Genomic DNA, 19,390 nt, shown 5'->3' with positions numbered 1-19,390 from the left:
TATGGTAATTTTGGACCATTTTAAAGTTTTTTTTACACATAAATGCACAACTATGAAAAGACCCCTTTAAAAGCATTTTCCAATGATAGCAGTATTGTGGTTCCATAAAGTTCCTCTAAGTGTATATTTATGGATAGATCCATATTTCTACTAAAATACAATCTTTGGTCGACATGTCATCACCTTCTGTGGTTCAAACATTAAAAAAAAAATGATGTGTGGAAAATATAACAAGACAAAGTTCCAGTTTCATGAAAATATCTAAATAAAATTTTCATAATATTCATGTGTAGCTCAGAAACTCTTACAGATTCAGTAAATAAAATACATGGTTCTTATTACATCTCCTGTTGATTAAAGCTTCATATTCAACTATGAAAGAGGAACTATTTACTTACTAAACACACTTAAGTTGATATTTTAGAAATCAGAGTTCATAAACTGAGTCTAACCTTGCTTTTAAACAGTCAGAACAGAGTTACTGAAGAGCAGAGACACAAACCGGTGAAAGCTTTCAGTTTATACTTTCAGATTTAACCCAACTCTCTGTTGCTGTCACACTTTGTGCTGATTGGTCCAGAATCCGATGTGACAATCACACTCTGACGTTTCTGTTATTCTGGATTCTCACCTCGACCAGAACTGCAACTACTGAACCACCGGCTGTTCGTCAAATTACTCTCCAAATAAAAACTGCCTGAATTCTGATTCTAGCTTCTTTTATGTGAATATTTTCTGGTTTCTTTCCTCTTCTATGACGGTAAAGTGAATTTCTTTGGATGAAACGAGACATTTAACGAAGTACATTTTTCACCATTTTCAGACATTTTAGCAACCAAACAGCTCATTCATTCGTCTAAAAGTAAGAACAGATAATAACAGTATTATAGCCTGTCCGTTTAAAACTATTGTTAAACTCAGAAAAACTTCTTAAGATCTGAGCTGTTCATAATCCCATTACTATCACAGACAGGGGTTTTTCTGTTTTATTTCCAGCTCAGATATTGTTCGGGGGGCAAAAAACAGAACCAAATAATTGAGATTTTCTCTTTTTTGGGGGGGGGGGGAAGTTCCTCATTAACATTGTTATTGTTTCAATTACTTTTGAAGATGGAGGTGAACATTTAGAGTGTCAACTGGGATCAGTCCAAACATCAGGTATGTGCAGGGCTTCAACTCGTTATTCCTACCTGATTATTCAATTAGTTGTTTAATTCAGATTAAAACTAATTTCTACCCGTCTTCAGTAAAAACAGCTCACTTAAATTGATCAATACTATCAATAAGCCTTTCCAGTTGTCAAATATGTAAAGGTTTCTGCATCTCCACAGTTAGAAGTGTCACGTATGTATTGTTCTGGTAATTAAACTGATCATCAGTGGAATTATCAGCTGTACAAACGAATTAATTAAAAACAATCAGAACCCCAGGAAATGTCTGTGAGGAATGTTGTGGATAAAGTTATGTAAAGTGACTGAAATATTAACTTAATATAATAATATTTTAGCATATTTGTTCACTTTTTGCGCAGTTTCATGTTGTTGTGTTCGAAAAAGCAGGTGTATTTACTGGAGCTGAATTCTCCAACAAACTTGCAGCGTGTTTAGCTCAGTTAGCCCACCGGCTAACAGCTAACGGCGAGCAGCTAAGGGCTAACCGGCTTTCCCTCCTGCCGTTAAACACTCTGCTTCTCCCGGTTCCCCGCAGGAAGCAGCCGCAGCAGGAGCCCTGGAGCTCCGTGCGCCTGTCTCCAGGGGGAACTCGGTGTTCAGAGCTACCACCGGGGGCCAAACAGCAGCCCCGGTTCTCCCTCACGAACGGTCCGTTCTCCGGCAGCGGGACACTCACCTCTGACTGCATCCTCTCCACGCAGGCGCACACAGCACGCACAGTTTTGCGTCATCACGTCGCTGTGGGTTGACACAGCGCGGGAAATGCTGCTTCCGCCTCTTCCTGTGAGCAAATTCATTTAAATATAAAACGATAAAAAAAATATGAAGCCCGACTATAAAACAGTCTTAAAATATAAATATTAAAAATATAAATTTAGAAATAATGCAAATAAAAGTCTGATATGAGGCTTCAAAATCTAAATATATGTGAATTAATGCTACACTCTGGAAAATAAACTGTACTGTTACTTTACATATTTTCTCTGTTTTATGAAATACAATTAATAATAAAAAAATATAGAAATTGAAATGTTAATGATAAAAAAAACTCAACAAAAAAAAGTAAAATAATTTCCACATTTAAAACCTGCATTTTTCACAAATGGTAATTTCTTCTTTTACATGTGAGACAGTTTTACTGTATTAAAACAGCTAAAAATATTATGATTTTACAAATATTTGCTGACATTTGACAGAAAAAAATATGTATATTAAAGCTGTTTTGTGTTATTTGTATGGTTATTTTATGTCTTTGTGGTTGTTTTGTCGCTCTTATATTATTTTGTTCATGGCTGTTTTGTATCTCAGAATCTTTTTGTCAGTTTGTGTCTATATATCTTTGTGGTCATTTTTGCCTCTGTAGTCATTTTGTTTCTCGTATTTTTTTTTATTATTTAGCATCTCTTTATGGCCGTTTGACATCTTTTTGTGGTTGTTTTGTCTTTTTGTGTCTCTTTGTGGTTGTTTCATGTTTGTGTGTTCACTATCATTTCATCAGAGACGCTACTGTTGACACAAAACAGATTTTCACTCTAAATGTTTTTGTTTTTCTTGTAAAATGTGAATAAAGAGCATCGGAAGCGTCGTCACTGTGAGCTGAGGCTGTTTGTCAGGCCTGCAGAGTTTCATGTGTTTGAAGCGAGTGGTGATGTGAGCGAGCAGCAATGTGACGGTAACACGAGGAGGCTAAAAACAGCCTTCATCACCATCATCGTCGCGCTAATGAATCAAACAGAGGTGCTACAAGAAGAATAACACAGCTTTATTAAAATTTAATTTGGCTACATTTATTCGAGCATGGTCATTTCCAAGAAAATGAAAAATAATAATACTTCAGACATTTCAGGAATTCCTTCATCATCATCATCAGTCCTTCGTCACCTCTTCAGTGGGATGAATAAAGTGGATTACTCAAAAAATACAGTGTTTTCACAAGAATCGTCGTATCAAAAGTTCCCCAAAGAATTTAGAATTTCCAGTAGTTTCAAAGGAAACAAAGCAAAAAAAAAAAACACGTTCCAAATACCGTAAACGCTCTATTCATATTTATTTTTGCTCCAATAGTTCGATGACAGAATCATTTTTACTAAAATATATCTATTTGTGAGGAACTCTAATACTGTACACTACAGTATGAAATAAATAAAATTAGGAAATATAAAATGAGTCACATAAATAAAATGGTAAATTCTCCAAAAAAAAAGAAAAAAATTTGCGTTGAAAATTTGACAGAAATTAAACAAAAAAGTAATACTGACAGGAAAATAATAACAATAATAATAATACTGTGGCGGAACAGAAATTAAAGAGAAAAATTGCACAAACAAACATATGTAAACTAACAAACTGCCGTCTATCTACGTCTAATACTGACGAATCAAACTGGATGAGATATTCATTGTAATACTGAAGCCGAGCAGAGGACAGGTGAGGACACTGTACAGGGATGGCACTTTATAGAAACGCACAGGTGACAGGTTTGCATATAAGGCTTTCTCTGGAGAAAAAAATAATCAAAAACACACACAGAAAAAAAGGCTCTGTCCTCTTTTATTCTTTTGTTTTTTTAAATCGGAGCCCTTTTTTCGTATTCGCTCCTGCCTCCGTTTTAAGACTCACATCCACATTTTATTCATTTATTTATATATAAAAAAATCACACAGGTTTAAATGTTCCTTCACGTAAGAAAGAAAAAAAAATTATAATAATAAAATCAGGAGGCCCAAAGTCGTGTGGTTAGCTGGCAAAAATAATAAAACAGGATCGAAGTAAAAAAAAACAAAAAAAAACATAAAAAATAAAACGTCACAGTAAAAAGGAGACAAATACGACAATAATACTGACAGGAAGTGTTTGAGGCGCTTTTCCCTCTTTTTTTTTCCTTTCTTTTTTTAATATTTTCATTTCGTAGTGATTCAGGGAGTCGAGTGCAATTTTTCTAAAGTGGGGATTTTTTGAACACGACGCGACACGACAGGAAGTTAAGAACATTATAGCACCACACAGCTTTTAGGCCTTTATAATACTGTACATTTAAAACAGCTTCAAAATGATAATCATTATCACTTCTGCTTTTCTTTGCTCTTCTTTTCTTTTCTTTTTTGCATAATGTGGATTTGAAGCGATCTCCACGTCTCTGCTGGAGGACTTTTCTGCAGACGATTCACCGTTTGAACACACCGATAAAACTGATTAATTCGTCCTCGGACCCTCGGCTTCGTCAACGATTCATCAGGTTCGGTCTGTGATTGAAGGTTCTCGCCTCAAACTGCAAAAAGATTCAGTTAGAATTCAGATAAAACCTCCTGGAAGCCAAAGAAGGGAGGTTTTTAAACTGAATATCTGTTTTGAACATTTTATTTTTGGACCAATTTTTTGCTGAGGAAATTTGGACGATTTTGAAAATCATTTTGAACAAATTTTAAGGCATGTTGGACCTTTCTTTTTAGCCTTTCTGGACAAGTTTCAAGTCATTTTGGGCAAATTTTAAGTCATTTTGAGCAGCTTTTGAATCAATTTGAACACTTTAAGTTGTTTTAGACATTCTGTGAGTCATTCTGGACGTTTCGAGTCATTTGTACGACTTTCTGGAGTCATTTTGCATGACATTTATGTCATTTTGGACAAGTTTTAAATAATTTTTAAAAGCTTTTGATGCATTTTGGACACTTTGCTGATTTGGACAAATTTTTCATCGCTTTGGACATTGTTGAGGAAATTTAGATGATTTTAAAACCACTTTCAACACCTTCTTGGACCACTTTTTCAGTCTTTCTGGATAAGTTTCCTGTTTTCAACTTGTTGGAGGGATTTTAGAGAGATTTTATGTCATTTTAGACATTTTCATGTCAATACAACTGCTGAGTTGTATTAATTTCAACAATTACACGTTATCAATATTATTATTATTTCAACTTTATTTACCTTGAATATTGCTGTTTTTTCCCTTTTGGAATTGTTAGATTGTTTTAAGATAACTGTTCTGTTCTGCATGGAATTTTGAAAATCTGCTGTAAGGACTTTAAATATTGACATCTTTGCATTAAAATAAAGAGCAGGAAATGTTTAAATGGATTCTAATGTGCTTTAAATGCAGTGAATCTTAAAGTTAACTGAAACTTAAATCAAAGCATAAAAATCCACATCCAGACTGAACAACTGGTCGAAATATCGTCAAAATTGCAGAATAGTTGAGTAAATTTTGGATTTTTTTTCATAAAATGTGTCGCAATATACATTACATTGAAGCACTGCACTGATAAATTATAATCTACAGGTGTTATGATGGGAACATGCAGCCAGAATCACAATAGCATTTGGATTTTCAAGTTTTTGGGGAGGAAAATAAACAGAAAAATTACTGTTTTCAATAAAAAAAAAGACACTTTCTGCCAAAAATAAGTCGTAAAATGAGTTTTTTCTTTGTTTTTGAATGTTGTTTAGCCTTTTAGCTAAGAGTTTCCACACTGTTGAATGACAAAACCCTCCAACCGATTCTAAAATCTGCTGGAGGACACCCAAATTGGAGCTAAAAATCCAGATTCATTCGTAAACATTCTCTGCTTGGAAATAAATTGAAACTTTTCACACAGAGTTTGGTTCATTCAGGAGCTACAACTAACAATTTTCATGGTGGTTTATTTTGTAGATCAACAGTTTGCTCTCTTAAGTGTCAGAAAATGGTGAAAAATACAGATTGGTGTTGTGTTTTGTCCAACGATAGTCATAGAGGAAGAAAGAAACCAGCAAATATTCACATTAAAGAGGCTGCTGTCACTGAATTTAAAGTTTTTTTTAAAGATTGGTTGAAATTAACTGATAATACAAAGAGCTTTTAGAGTTTTCAAATATCACAGAAATGAGTTAAAGAATTTAAATGAAGCTGCACAAGACATCAGAACTCTTGAGGCGAGTAATTAAACCCAGACAGAACCTGATAAATGTGAGTCACAGCTTTACTTCCTGCTCAGAGGTCATTAAAACGAGGGTAAAGTCCTGAACTCGTCTTTGTGGTCGGATGTGACGGTGAATAAAAACGCCTCTGCGATCATTTCCGTCAGCCACGACGTAGAAAACCTCCCAACGCTGCGAAGTGTCGTTTCCGTTGAGATCAGTCCTCCTGGTCCGACTTCCCATCTGTCTTCCCTTCTCGTGAACTGTCGTCCATCAGCTGCGTCGAGTCTTTTCTGTCCTTGCCGTCCATCGCCGAGTCCATCCGCCGCCCATCCTCCTCCTCGTCTCCTTCCCTGAAACTTGCCTCCTGTCCATCTGTCACCTCCTCATACATCTTGCTGTCCACCTCCCCTCCACCTCCTTCGCTGCCGTCCCTCAGGATCGTACCACCGCCGCCGTCCTCCGGCTGGTCCTCGGGGTCCGAGTATCCGAGTGGCCCGAGGCCCTGCAGGTAGGCCCTCTGCATCAGCAGCTCGGTGGGCTCCAGACCTCCAGAAGCCACGCCTCCTCCGACACCTCCAACCCCGCCCCCTTTGTCCCGGGCCTCCCTCTCGGCTGCCTCACGCTCCTCCGCCTCCCTCTTGCAGTAGGAGTAGCGGTGGTTCATGTGCTGCGAATACGAGCCCGAGTGAGAGAAGCGCTTTCCGCACTTGTCGCACTGGTAGGGTTTCTCTCCGGAGTGCAGCCGCGAGTGTTCGATCAGATGGTGCTTGTGTTTGAAGGCCTTCTTACAGATCTGACACTGGTGAGGACGTTTACCTGTAGAGACACAACGGACAGCAGGACACGGTCAGGACGGAGGGAAAACACTCAAACACCCAAAAACACAACACAACAAACACAACACGGCAAACACAAAACAGCAAACCAGCTCCGACACAGAGACTGGAACCTGCCGCATTCAACAGTTTCATCAAAGTTCAGTTTGTGCAATGATTAATTATCAGCTAATGTCTTAATTGTTTCTGTCGTTTTCAAGAAAAAAATGCCGAAAATATTCTGGTTTCATTAAAGTCCATTCCAGGTTTCACCATCCACCAACATCATGTCATCACAATGTTTATATCTTAAAATGTTCCTGATATTGTTGGTGACCCATTAGCTGGTAGACTAACATTAGCAAGTTTATTATTAGTTTAGGAAAATGTATAAGCTGATACTATCTTGTGTAGGCTAAAAGTCGCAGCTAATGGTATTTGCTTATGCTAATGTAAGGACTGATTATACTTGCTTACACAATGTAGCAACTAGTTCTTTTATGTGAATATTATCTGGTTTCTTTCCTCTTCTATGATGGTAAAGTGAATTTCTTTGGATGAAACGAGACATTTAACGAAGCACATTTTTCACCTTTGGCCAAATATAGCAGTTAACATTTTTTATTTACGCTAACATAGCATCTGACATTAGCTTGTTTAAGCTAACATAATGGCTAATTTTAGTTGCTTAGGCTAATGTAGTGACCAACATTATCTTCTATGGGCCAGTGAAGTGGCTAATGTTACAGTTTTTAGGCTAACAAAGCAGCTGACATTCTCTTCTTTAGATGAACAAAGCAGCTAATGTTACATGTTCAGGGTGATATCGTGGCTAAAGTTGCTGGTTTAATGGTGCCTGTTTAGGCTAACATAGATGTTCACATTGTCTTGTTTAGGCAAAAACAGTAACCAATGTTATTTTTCTAGCTAACACAGTGACTCTTACTTTTTTTAGGCTAACATAGTGGCCAAAAGTACCTATGTAGGCTAATATGTTAGCTAGTGTTGTATTTTTTTAGGCTAACACAGTGTCCACCACTATTTATTTAGGCCAATGCAGTAGTTAGCATTATCTATTTTAAGCTAATATAGTGGCAAACATTATTTATTTAGGACAACATAGAGGCTAATGTTGTTTGTCTAGGCTAATGTAGCAGTTAAAGTTACTTATGTACGCTACCGTGTAGACAGCTCAGAACATGTTATGTGGATCCTGATGGAAATTAGTCATTATTGTTGTTACATACAAACAAAGCAGGAAACTACCACTAACTATTTTTGTTGCACATACTCAGTGGAGTATTTCAGACTTTTAGCTGCTGGTTTCTTCCTATTCTTGAACATTTTCATATTAAATCCTTATTTTAACTTTTTCTGTCAGACGTTACAGCTGCAGCTTCAAACTAACTCCCACTTTGTGTGTCTCTCTCTGTCTGTTGCCGTGACGACTGCGAGGCGGGACGAGATGCCTGAGACACCGCGAAGCAACGAGAACCTGCAACGGTGCGATGACATCACAGCGACAGATTTAAACCTGAGGAGGAGCAGGAATCCTCCGTAACACACTGACACACACCGACACACACTGTAACGCACTGACACACACTGACACACATTGACACACACTGACACACATTGACACACACTGACACACATTGACACACATTGACACACACTGACACACACTGTAACACACACTTACACACACTGTAAAACACTATAGCACACTGTAACACACACTCCAAGACACACACACAGATTTACTACGACTCCGTTCAGACATTTCTTCCATCTGACTGAACAGGATGCTTCTCTGCTGCCAGCCGGTGAACTGAACTCCATCCAATCACACGTCCCACGCACACATGCACCGAAAACACGGCTGCACCCCGACACACACACACCACACACACCCACACCCACACACACACACACACACACACACACACACACACACACACACTCCAGCACACATGCAGGCAGATTGTAGCCACAAATAGAGCTGGAATGCTGCAGCTTCACCAGAGCTGCTATACTTTACTGTAACACACACACACACACACACACACACACACACACACAGAAATAACTGCGACGGTGGATTCCTGCTCCGAGTGTCGGAGGGTCGACATGAATGAAGGATGATGCAACGAAGTGAAAGAGACCAAGGTCACAGTCTGTAGACGACGGCGCTCAGGTAACACAAGCTCTCAACCAAAACCCATTCAAAAAGACACTGATTTTATAAGTTTGGGTTCTGGACGGATCACACCAGGCCTCAAATTAATGCCTAGAGCTGCAGCTGACAACTATTTTAATTAATCTGCAATTAATCGATTGATAATTTGGTCGATGGAACATCTCAGTTTCCAGGAGAAACATCATTAACAGTAAGAAAAACATCAAAATAGCCATTTTAGTTTAACCAGATAACGAAAAGTTCTCAAATACAACTACATAGAACCATCAGTTTTGGTATTTTTTCTTGAAAACTGACTTAAATGATTACTTGAGGATAAAAATAGTTGGAAATCAGCCAAACTCTATTAAAAAATAACACAGATTTTAGTGTTCCTGGAAAATAAAGCACAAACGGCACAGTTTTTTTTAGGAGCCAAATGGCACGATAATGGTCTAAATTGCTAAAATATGTTTTACTTCGACCAGACAATACACAAAAGTTCTAAAATGTAACAACATGAAATGATCACATTTGGCAATTCTTTCTTGAAAATGTACTAATGTAATCAATTGATGATGAAAATAGTCTTTCGAGCGACTAGTTCAATCTGATTTGACTGCAGGTCAACCAAACTCCATTAACAAAAACACTGATTTTAGAAGTCTGAGTTCCTGGAGAGATCATACCAGGCTTCCAGTTAATGTCTAGAGGTACAACTGAAACAACTATTTTGGTTATCAGTTAATCTGCAATTAATGAATGGATTGTTTTGTCTATGAAGCATTGCATTTTCCAGGAGCAACATCATTAACAGTAAGAAAATGCCAAAAATATCATTTTTTCTTTAACCAGACAATGAAAAATTATCAAATGCAACAACTTGAGACCATCAGTTTTGGTGTTTTTTCTTGAGCTTGGATTAATTGATGATAAAAAAATAGTTGTAAATAGTTGCAGATCAGCCAAACTCTATTGAAAAAAACACACATTTTAGTGACACCAGGTTAGTAAGACACAAATGTCAGTCTCCAGACGTTAAACAACCTCCTTTAATAGTCTATACTGCTAAAATTAACTTGAAAAATAACTTAAGTGATTAATTGACGATAAAAAAATGTTGCAAATGTATTTTCTTTTCATCTAGTTGAAAATAATCAATAAAACACAAACAGCACAGATTCCAGGATTCAAATGGCATTTTTTTCTTGATAAATTAAATATATTTTTCTAAACTTTGGTCAGATTATGACTTTGTGCCAAACACAGGTTTGAGTTTCAGACGTTACGATCAGTTCCTCATCAAGGAAAATCATGTGAAAAATGCAAAATGATTTAAATGTTGATCAGTCGGAGTCCCTGCGAGGAGCTTTAAACCTCCACCAGACGGTTTTGGCAACGCCTCGTGACTCTGAGGAGCTGCAGTGGAATTTAACATAAATTCTGTGGGTTTAAATGCTGTTTTGCTGCTCAGGATTACTTGAATTTAGCCACAGCGGCGGACAAGAACAAGGAGTGATGCAACGCAGTGAAAGAGGTGAAGGTGGAGGGGAGGCAGGTGAGATCACTGATTCCAACCAAACTTCAGTGGAAAAAACTTTGGTTTTAAATCTCTTTAGCTGAAATCTATCACCTTTTGAAGGTATTTGTACCAAAGTTCAGTGGAAAAAACACTGAATTTATCCAAAGAAATTCAATTAGAAGCTATTAGGCCTCTCTAGTTCAGGATCTTAGGGTGCTTTCACACCTACGCCTTTTGGTCCGCTTAAAGCGGACTGGAGTCCGCAACACCAGCAAGTACGGTTCGTTTGAGCTGGTGTGAAAGCAGACCAGTTTTTTTGGTTCGAACTAAAGAACCGGAACGAGACCACCTCCCGAAGGTGGTCTCAGTCCGCTTCTATGTGAACTCCAGTTCGGTTCGCTCCTGGTGAGAACATAAACCTGTCTCCATTCGGACTGGCTTGATGGCACAGCAGAGTTTTTGGTCTACGGGAGCTTCCATAGAAACCTGCACAGGGAATTTTGGGATAACGATAACGTCTTGCAATGCATCTTCTCCGTGCCAAAAACGACTGTCTAATGTTCTCGTACCGAAGGCGAGCTTCATGCTGGAACAACAGCAGTATTTGTGCTTGCTGCATAAAGCAATGATACGAATATATGGCAACAAGAACAAACAGGAGAGCATAGTTCATTGTTTACGAATAAACCTCCATCCATGGAATAAACACAGCCTGTTGTTTTCTTCCAGGATTTTTCCCTCTTCACATGCTGCGCCAATCAGCGTTCCCTACGTCATCTAAAACACCTTATTTTGTGAACAGCGCCGCCAAACGACCAGGGGGAGATATAACATTCATCGTAGTTGGTTCAACTGCGAAAACACTGGTGTGAATGCAAACCGAACCAGTTGAAATTAGCAACATTGTAACAACTTTTGGGTCCAAACGAACCACTCTAACGGACTAACAGGTGTGAAAGCACCCTCAGTCAGGATCTTGAAGATGTTTCACCTGAGGTTTTTAGCTAGGCTCCAAGGACTATAATAACCAAGAAAACTGTTTTGTTTGAGTCGTTCAATCCTCTTGAAGCTATTTGTACCAAAATTTAGAGAAAAACTTCAGTTTTAAATCCCTTGGCTCATTTTTTCAACTCCTAATGGTATTCGTACCAAACTTCAGTGGAAAAAAACACTGAATTTATCAGAGGAGCTTCAGTTAAAAGCAAAAAAGATCTCTGTTTTAGGATCTTGAAGATGTTTCACCTGATGTTTTACCGAAGTATTGAGGACAATGACTAATTTTACTCTTTCGGTTGATTCGTTCCATTCTTTTGAATATATTCGTACCAAACTTTACTGAAAAAACTTCAGTTTTAAATTTCTTTTGGTTAATTTGCTTGCCTCTTCAAGGTATTTGTACCAAATTTCAGTCAAGAAACACTGAATTTATCAGAGGAGGTTCAGTTAAAGGCAATAAGACTTCCTTTTTAGGATATTGAGGTTTTTACCAAAACTACAAGAACTATAACAACAAAGATGACTTGGTTGTTTCCTTCAATCTTCTTGAAGGTTTTTTTTTTATATATACCAAACTTCAGTGGTAAAAACACTGACTTTAACAGAGGAGCTTCAGTTAAAAGCAACTAGACTTGTCTTTCATGATCTTGAAGAAACTCAAAGGACTACAATGACTAATTTGACTGTTTTGGTTGATTCTTTCAACACTTTCGATGATATTCATACCAAACTTCAGTGAAAAAACACTGAATATATCTAAGGAGTTTCGGTTAAAAACAGCTGGACCTCTGTTTTGGGATTTTTAGGGTTTTACTGAAGCTCCAGTGACCTAGATGACCCTTTCGGTTCATTCATTCAACCCTCTTGAAGATATTATTTTTTTACCAAATTTCAGTCTAAAATACTCCAGTTTAAGTTTGTGAATTTGACACAGAAACATTTTGGTTTGTGGATGGAGTGAAGACGGATCTTAGCGGGTCTCCACAAAAACAAATCAGTGTAAATCCACACAGTGTTGGCTGGCAGCTGCTGACTGGAGGTAATGGACTGTTGACTGGGGTCAGTAATGGGTTTTATATGGATCGCATGGAGTCTGTTATAAACCCCCTTCATACTGAAGCTCAACACTGACTGACGCTTCACCTCCAGCAGAGTGTTTTCATCCCGGATTGTTTGTTTCCAGCGTAAAAAAAAAATGAAGAAATGGACCATCTCTCTGCTGTAATTAATATTTCCTTTTGATCTTCACATGCACAAACAGCAACACATGCAAACATGCGCTCCTCCTCCTCCTCCTGCTGCTGCTGCACAAACATCACAGTATGAATGAGATGCTGCAGAAACGCTGCTTATATTTGGGGCGCTGAGTGTTTATGTAATCCCCCCTACCCCCCGCTGAAAAGAAAGGAACATGTTAAAGGCCACGGCTGCAGAGAACAAAACAGAAAGATAACCAAGAGAAAAGTGGGGGAGCTACGTGATCGATAAAAACCAAAAGGGAAAGGGTGGAAACGAAAATGTGGAGACATAAGAAATGAAGGGAAGGGGCACAGAAGCATCGGGGGTGGGGTAAAAAAGAAGTGTCCAAATGTTATATATACCTGTGTGCTCATATTTGTGTCTTAGGAGGGAACTGGTCTTCTGGAATGTTTTGTCGCACAAGTCACACGCGTACATACCACTTTCAGTCTTCTTAATCTTCTTCCTGGAGAGCAGCGAATCGCTGTCTGTCAGGTCGTCCAGGCCTGACAGATAGTCCGCCGTCCCGTCCAGCAGCTCCCCCTGAGACCGAGACACAGCATCAGTAATAATCCCACACCTGTCGGCCGAGACACCTTCTGCTGCCACCCCCCACTGCCTCGGTGATCCCAAGTCTGGACAGGGCTTAAAGGCCCAACCTGGGTAAGTCCCTTCATCCAGGAGACATTAAAAAAGGGGGGACATATGGGACGGTGGTTCGGGGGGGTTTGTTTACAGATAAGGACAGACACCAGGTGAGCTGGAGGCAAATAAAGCTGCATTTCCACTCAGCATGGCAAGTTTTTATGCCAAGTTCAGATCCCAGACATTTAACATTCAGTATCTTCAGAGTTCCAATCTGACGACTTCTTTCTCAGTCCGGTCATTTTTATTTATTTTTTTGCGTTAGTTTGCATTGAATGTCTGCTCGGTCAGTCATAGCTATGTAAATTCTTTTCACCAACTTGCCTAAATATTTGGTACCTGGTTTAGTCTTAGCTCAATTCAATTTTATTTATATATGCAACATATGTCATCGTAGGAGCTTCAGTAAAAATCAACTGGACTTCTCTTGCAGGCTCTTGAAGATGTTTCACCTTCATCCAAGAGGTTTCTTCAGTTCTAACTGACTAATTACACAATATATAGTCACTCCATGTCACATGGCTGATGGCCCATTTTTGACCAAACAAAATATTAAACGACGATAACTGTTTTTGATAATTTCCTCTATATCCAAGGAATTTACTTGTCATTCTTTACTTGCCCTTGACAAATCTGTAGTTTTCTTGACCATGAGAAGGTATTTAAAGTAATTATTTTTGCTCTAAAATCTTGAGTTGTAGCTCTGTTTATCACAAATTAAGAGGCAGAGTATGTATGTTAAAATCAATCCAATCAATTGAAATCCTTGACAATTGAGTAGCTCTGCAATGAAAAGAAAATGCATTTCCATATCCAAGCTGTTTCTTATTGTCAGTAAGGTGGTCAGGAACCTTGTTGTGAAGGTCAATTCATTCTTTCCATGTCTGAAAATGCACATGGATGTGGACTTTAAAAGCGGTCCACACTTCTGTTAGGTAATATTTCTGAGGTGTGTCAAGCACAGTGGCCGAACTTAGCACAGGATATCTGGAGAATTTAGAATTTCCCAGTGCAGACAGTCACACATTACGGGCTGCACGTCCATAGAGGAGAAACTTCACAGACTTTGGTAGATAACAAAATTTATGTCTCGTGTACCCTTGCCAAGACAGGGACACTGAAAGCATGAACTGGCCTTCAAGCTCTGGTAGGACACTGACTGAAATGTAGTGGAATGTACCGTGAATCCACAAGCTCCAAAACACAAAGAAAATCTGTATTTTCTACATCCATGTCAGAAAATGTATATGCTGATTAGCTGTAGTACCTGGTTCTTCCACCAAGTGCCAGCTTCTTAGCGTTACGACTCGGACTATGTGCAGTTCATGTTGGCAAGCAGAGAGTATTGTAGGAGTTTAGATAGAAATTGGCAACATGACCAAGACTTATGTGGAGGTTAATGACCTCCAGCCAGAGCTCATGTGTTTAAGACAAACTGGGATTAATTAGGACAAAGTTCCTGCATCATAGTAGCATACAGAACGTCTTGACCCGAATCGCAATATTGGCACAGGACAAATGCAAACTATGCTAACTGACCTACTGACAATAATGCAATTGATTACTGATTAAAAAAGTCAACCAAAATCAGCATCCCTACCATCCTGGCACAAACTGTGTTCTACCTGTATGACACTAAACTTTTACACAGCGGATGGAAAAGTTTAGGTTTGTACCAATAAAATTAGATGAAAAATGCCTTGACCACCATCGATCCTGATCTTTAAGATCAACGAGGACATCCATAGCTTCAACAGAAAGATTGAAAGAGTTGATTCCGGAGGCGTTTATAGCTGCAGTTTCTTAAATATTGCAGTTGACATAATCAAACAATTAGAGATATTCAGTGCTGCAAGCCCCGCCATGAAAGTCCTTGAACCTGCAGAAATCCCCCAACTAGGGTCTCTTTGGGGTATCTTTGTTCCTCTGGTGGACAAACAAGGACAAGAACCAAAGACGATTTTAGTTCTAGTGGTATAAGGATACAGCTAAAATGAGATCTGATACCAGAAAAGCAACACCAGTGGTTACTGAAGTGACCTTATTTAAAAGTAAAACAACACAAGACCCATTAGTTCTGGATATGTAGTTTTCTATTACAAAAACATTTTCTTCCCTGGCAAAGAGGGCCGCCCGCTTGTAGAGGTGGTAAGATCTTAAAACTGTATCATGGATATCATCTGCACAAGACAAAGGTTTTTACCTGGAAACCTGGTTTCCGCTGGTACTTTCTCCTCTGCTGCATTTCAGCAAATGTGGCTGCCCCAGTGGCATAGGTGTAGGCCATGTGGGGGAGGAAGCTCATTGGGTCCAGGCCTGAGTAGGGCCTGAGGCCTGGGATGGTGGCCTGGGCAGGAGACATGAAGGTAGGTGGAGGAAACGCTCCGTGAGGTGGAAGGGAGGTGTAGACAGGACCACCAGCGAAGGGGTTGATCCCAAAGATGGGACTGGTGCTTTTCTCCAGCTGGTGGATGGAACTCCCTCCACCGTTGGAACCCAGGACCTCCTTCTTGATGTTGATCAGGTCTATTGGCCCGCACCCCTGCTCTCGAACTGAAACCTCCCCGTTTCGCTCCATTATCAAACCGTTGGGTCTGGCTCGCTTCTCTCCAATGGACATGAGCTTGTGCACCATGTGTTTGGGCAGCGAGAGATCCAGTGGTATGTCCCCGTGGGCATCCTCTGAGGCGAGGCTGTTTGGAGTGTAAGAGCTACTCTGAGAGTTTTTGGAGGAAGTAGAGGAAAGGTTGAGGGGTGATGGGGTGTTGCTCCTCAAGTGGTCCAAGGGGTCTAGTGGTTTGTCCCCTGTTATCTGCCTGTTGGCTGTAAACTGGTTGGCCTTTGTAAGTCTGTGGGAGGCTTCACCATTAGTGAAGCTTCCATGTAAATCTACAGCAGGAAGAGACATTGGAGACCGGCTCAAGCTGTGGTTGGTGTCTGGCCCACTGCGGTCAGGAGGTGGCGACTTTTTCCTCAGACTGCCTACATGATGATTTTGGCTCTTCCACTGTGCAAACCACTCTTTGACGAACTCTTGAGGAAGGCCAACAGCGATGGAAATCTTGAGCAGCTCCTCTGAGTTGGGCTCAGTGTTCATGGCGAAGTAAGCCTTGAGCACTGAAACGTGGTCCTTGAAGTGGTTCACGGGGCTGGTGGACCGGTCGTTACCGGGCAGTTCGGAGGCCATCGACCCTCGGCGCCCTGCAGGACTGCTGTCCGCCGGCTGCAGGACCGCTTTGATCTCATCGTTCATTTTGCACATGTAGCGTTCGTGCTGGTGCAGCGGGATCGGCCCGGAGAACGTTTCCTTGCAGTACTGGCAGGAGAACGGCAGGAACTGGTTCTGGCTGTCGTGAGATTTTTCATCGCCACCAAGATCCACTGAGTGGTTTGGTTTCTCCTTTTTGACGTCTACTTGCCTCTTGGACTCGTCAATAAGATTCTTGGCCTCATTGACCTTTTCCAGCGTGTAGTCGATGATGCTCTTGGTGGGGCTGCCATGTCCCACCACCTGGAAGCCGGCCTGGGCTAGCTGGTGCTCCTCCATCTGGGCCCCCAGCTCCTTCATGTAGGCCCTGAGCTTAGAGATCTCTTCTGGGTTCCCATCTATCTTCTGCCTGCACACTGTGTTGTCCACAATCTGCAACACCTTCTGCACCTCGCTCAGGTTGTTCCCGAGGGACGATGTGTATGGAAGCAGGGGGAGATCCAGTCCCAGGCCTCCCAGGTGCTGCAGGGGGCTCTGGGAGGAGCCGTGGATACCCAGAGGGCTCCCGCCTCGGCCATTCAGGTAGACCCCTGGTCCCCCAAAGCCGTGCTGCGAGGCCATGAGCAGCCGGTACTCATTGAAGTCCATCGGCTCAGCTTTGATGTCCAGCTGCTGATCTTGACTGAGGAGCGGCCGCCCGTTTTCTAGTTTGTGCCGGAGCTGGGCGAGTGCAGGACTTCCAGGCGATGAGGTGGTGGAGTTGGGCGAGGAGCCAGGTTTGCCGTTGTTTCCATTGCGCACTCGTCCGTTGAGAGCAATCAGGCCGATGCATTTCTTACTGCTGATGTGGGAACTGTAGGATCCGGAGTGGGAGAAACGCTTCTTACAGTTGGAGCATTCGTACGGCTTCTCACCTGCAACACAACACAACAAACACAGGGGTCACTGTCGGCACGTAGCACATAACAACTTTAGTCATGTGATTAAAGCTTTGGCTGAAATACCTCAACAACTGTTGCCCATATTGGCACTAAACTTTGTTGAGCCATTCATTCATTTATTCAAAGATGAATAATCTCTCTGCTGATCCCCTCATTTTCCTCTAGCGCCACCATGAGGCTCACATTTGTGTTTTTGAGGGAAACGTGAAGTCACTCTGCTTACTCTTCACCTGATAGTGCCACTATCAGGTCAACTTGTTAATGTGTCCAAAATCTGACAAAAATAACCAACCATAACGCAAAAGTAGTGACAATATTTGACACATTTTCAGGTTGAAGTTGACAAATACAGTAACTACAGTAGAGTCTCTCTGAGATTTACTCTTTTAGCTATTTAAAGATGTCACTGCAGGTAATTTGAAGGCATAATTTATCATTCGTTTGACTATTTCACATTTCAAAAACCAATAATTAATTACTGAAATATCAAAAAATCTGTGAATAAATTGAAAATGAAAATAATCGAAGAACAACCTGCTGAACTACTATAACTGTCATCAGTCTCAGCTGTGTTTACTACTCGTTTGCTAACACTAGCATGCTAACATGCACCATGGTTTGGTGTTCGCGCATACATTAACCCACTTTACCCCAAAACCAGCTGGTGGGTGTGAAAGGCATGACATCTTTGAGAAAAAAAACACCAAAATATCACATTTATCAGACAGAAATGGTAAAAGCTGAAATATCATGTGCCCTTCTGTCATCTGATAAATGGATTGAGTTTGCAGCCTGAACCACAGGCAGTGTTTCCACAGAGAGACTGAGAGGAGAATATAAACTACTGGATCTATAAAATAAATGCAGCATGGCTCAGAAATGATGAGCAGAGGAGCAAGTTGTTGGAAGATACATTCAGCATGGAGAAACATCTTTCTACAGCTGGATAGAGTGAAAAAATCTGCCAAAGCTGGAAACATGGAAATATTAAAATATCCACAATATGAGGAGACAAAACAACGATAAAGCTGTTAGAAAGAGACCTCAAATAACAAAAATGAGAAACGAAACAACACAAAAAAATCCAAAAAACGAGGCAGAAATTGTCAAAAGTGTCCCAAAGGCACATAGAACGACCAAAATGAGCTACAAAATGACAAAAGCAAGACATAAAATGACAAAAATGAAACACAAAACAAGTACAGTGGTGAAACATCTTAGAGGGTCTATAAAAATGTAAATAGTCAAATATATAAAGTACTGTATGCGAAGACAAAACAACCACAAAGACACAAAACTGTCACAAATTCTCATATAGTGATCAAAACGAGACATGAAATGAGAAGAATTAGACGTAAAATGAAGTAGACAAAGGTGTTCTAAAGAAACGACACAAGAGAAAACAAACAAAATGCACCAGAAAAATGACACCAAGGAGACAAAACTGTCACAAACACACATAAAGTGACCAAAATGAAACAAAATGAGAAAAATGAGATGCAACATGTTTAAAAAGTAGACTAAGATGTTCTAAAGAGACAGGAAACGATGCAAATAAGACCAAAAACAACCAAAATGCAAAATAAAATGTCCACAATATGACGAAACTGTCAGAAAAACACATAAAATGACCAAAACAATACACACAAATACTGACAAGAATGCAAAACTCAGACAAAATTCAGTCTGTAGAAGCTTTAAATATGGAAATATCTATAGTATGTGGAGGTTCTATTTTGTAGAATTTGTTCTAGTGTTGGTTAAACCTGTAGACAGT

General features: G+C 40.0%; 2 protein-coding genes across 10 annotated transcripts in view; both read right to left on the bottom strand.

The window, feature by feature from the left end:
- gtdc1 (glycosyltransferase-like domain containing 1) overlaps positions 1-1,921 on the bottom strand; it is a 78,711-nt gene extending 76,790 nt beyond the window's left edge. For all 5 annotated transcript variants that reach the window (XR_007946811.1, XR_007946813.1, XR_007946812.1 and 2 more), the window contains exon 1: positions 1,849-1,921. Coding sequence is in view for 2 of the 5 variants with exons in the window: in XM_051959165.1 (XP_051815125.1) it covers positions 1,849-1,860 (12 nt within the window). In the remaining 3 variants the exon portion in view is untranslated. The remainder of the gene's footprint in view (positions 1-1,848) is intronic.
- A 992-nt stretch (positions 1,922-2,913) lies between these two features.
- The window catches only part of zeb2a (zinc finger E-box binding homeobox 2a), an 88,224-nt gene continuing 71,747 nt past the window's right edge, over positions 2,914-19,390 (bottom strand). For 4 of the 5 annotated variants that reach the window (XM_022209213.2, XM_051958582.1, XM_022209214.2 and 1 more), the window contains 3 exons: positions 15,668-17,586; positions 13,182-13,362; positions 2,914-6,884 (listed from right to left, as the gene is read on the bottom strand). In XM_022209213.2, coding sequence (XP_022064905.2) covers positions 6,283-6,884; positions 13,182-13,362; positions 15,668-17,586 — 2,702 coding nt within the window. In that variant the 3' untranslated portion in view covers positions 2,914-6,282. The remainder of the gene's footprint in view (positions 6,885-13,181; positions 13,363-15,667; positions 17,587-19,390) is intronic. The other variant, XM_022209215.2, reaches the window with a different exon arrangement.

The sequence above is a fragment of the Acanthochromis polyacanthus genome, chromosome 14, assembly GCF_021347895.1.
Source record: "Acanthochromis polyacanthus isolate Apoly-LR-REF ecotype Palm Island chromosome 14, KAUST_Apoly_ChrSc, whole genome shotgun sequence".
Lineage (NCBI taxonomy): Eukaryota > Metazoa > Chordata > Actinopteri > Pomacentridae > Acanthochromis > Acanthochromis polyacanthus.
This window is presented reverse-complemented; position numbering and strand designations above follow the sequence as displayed.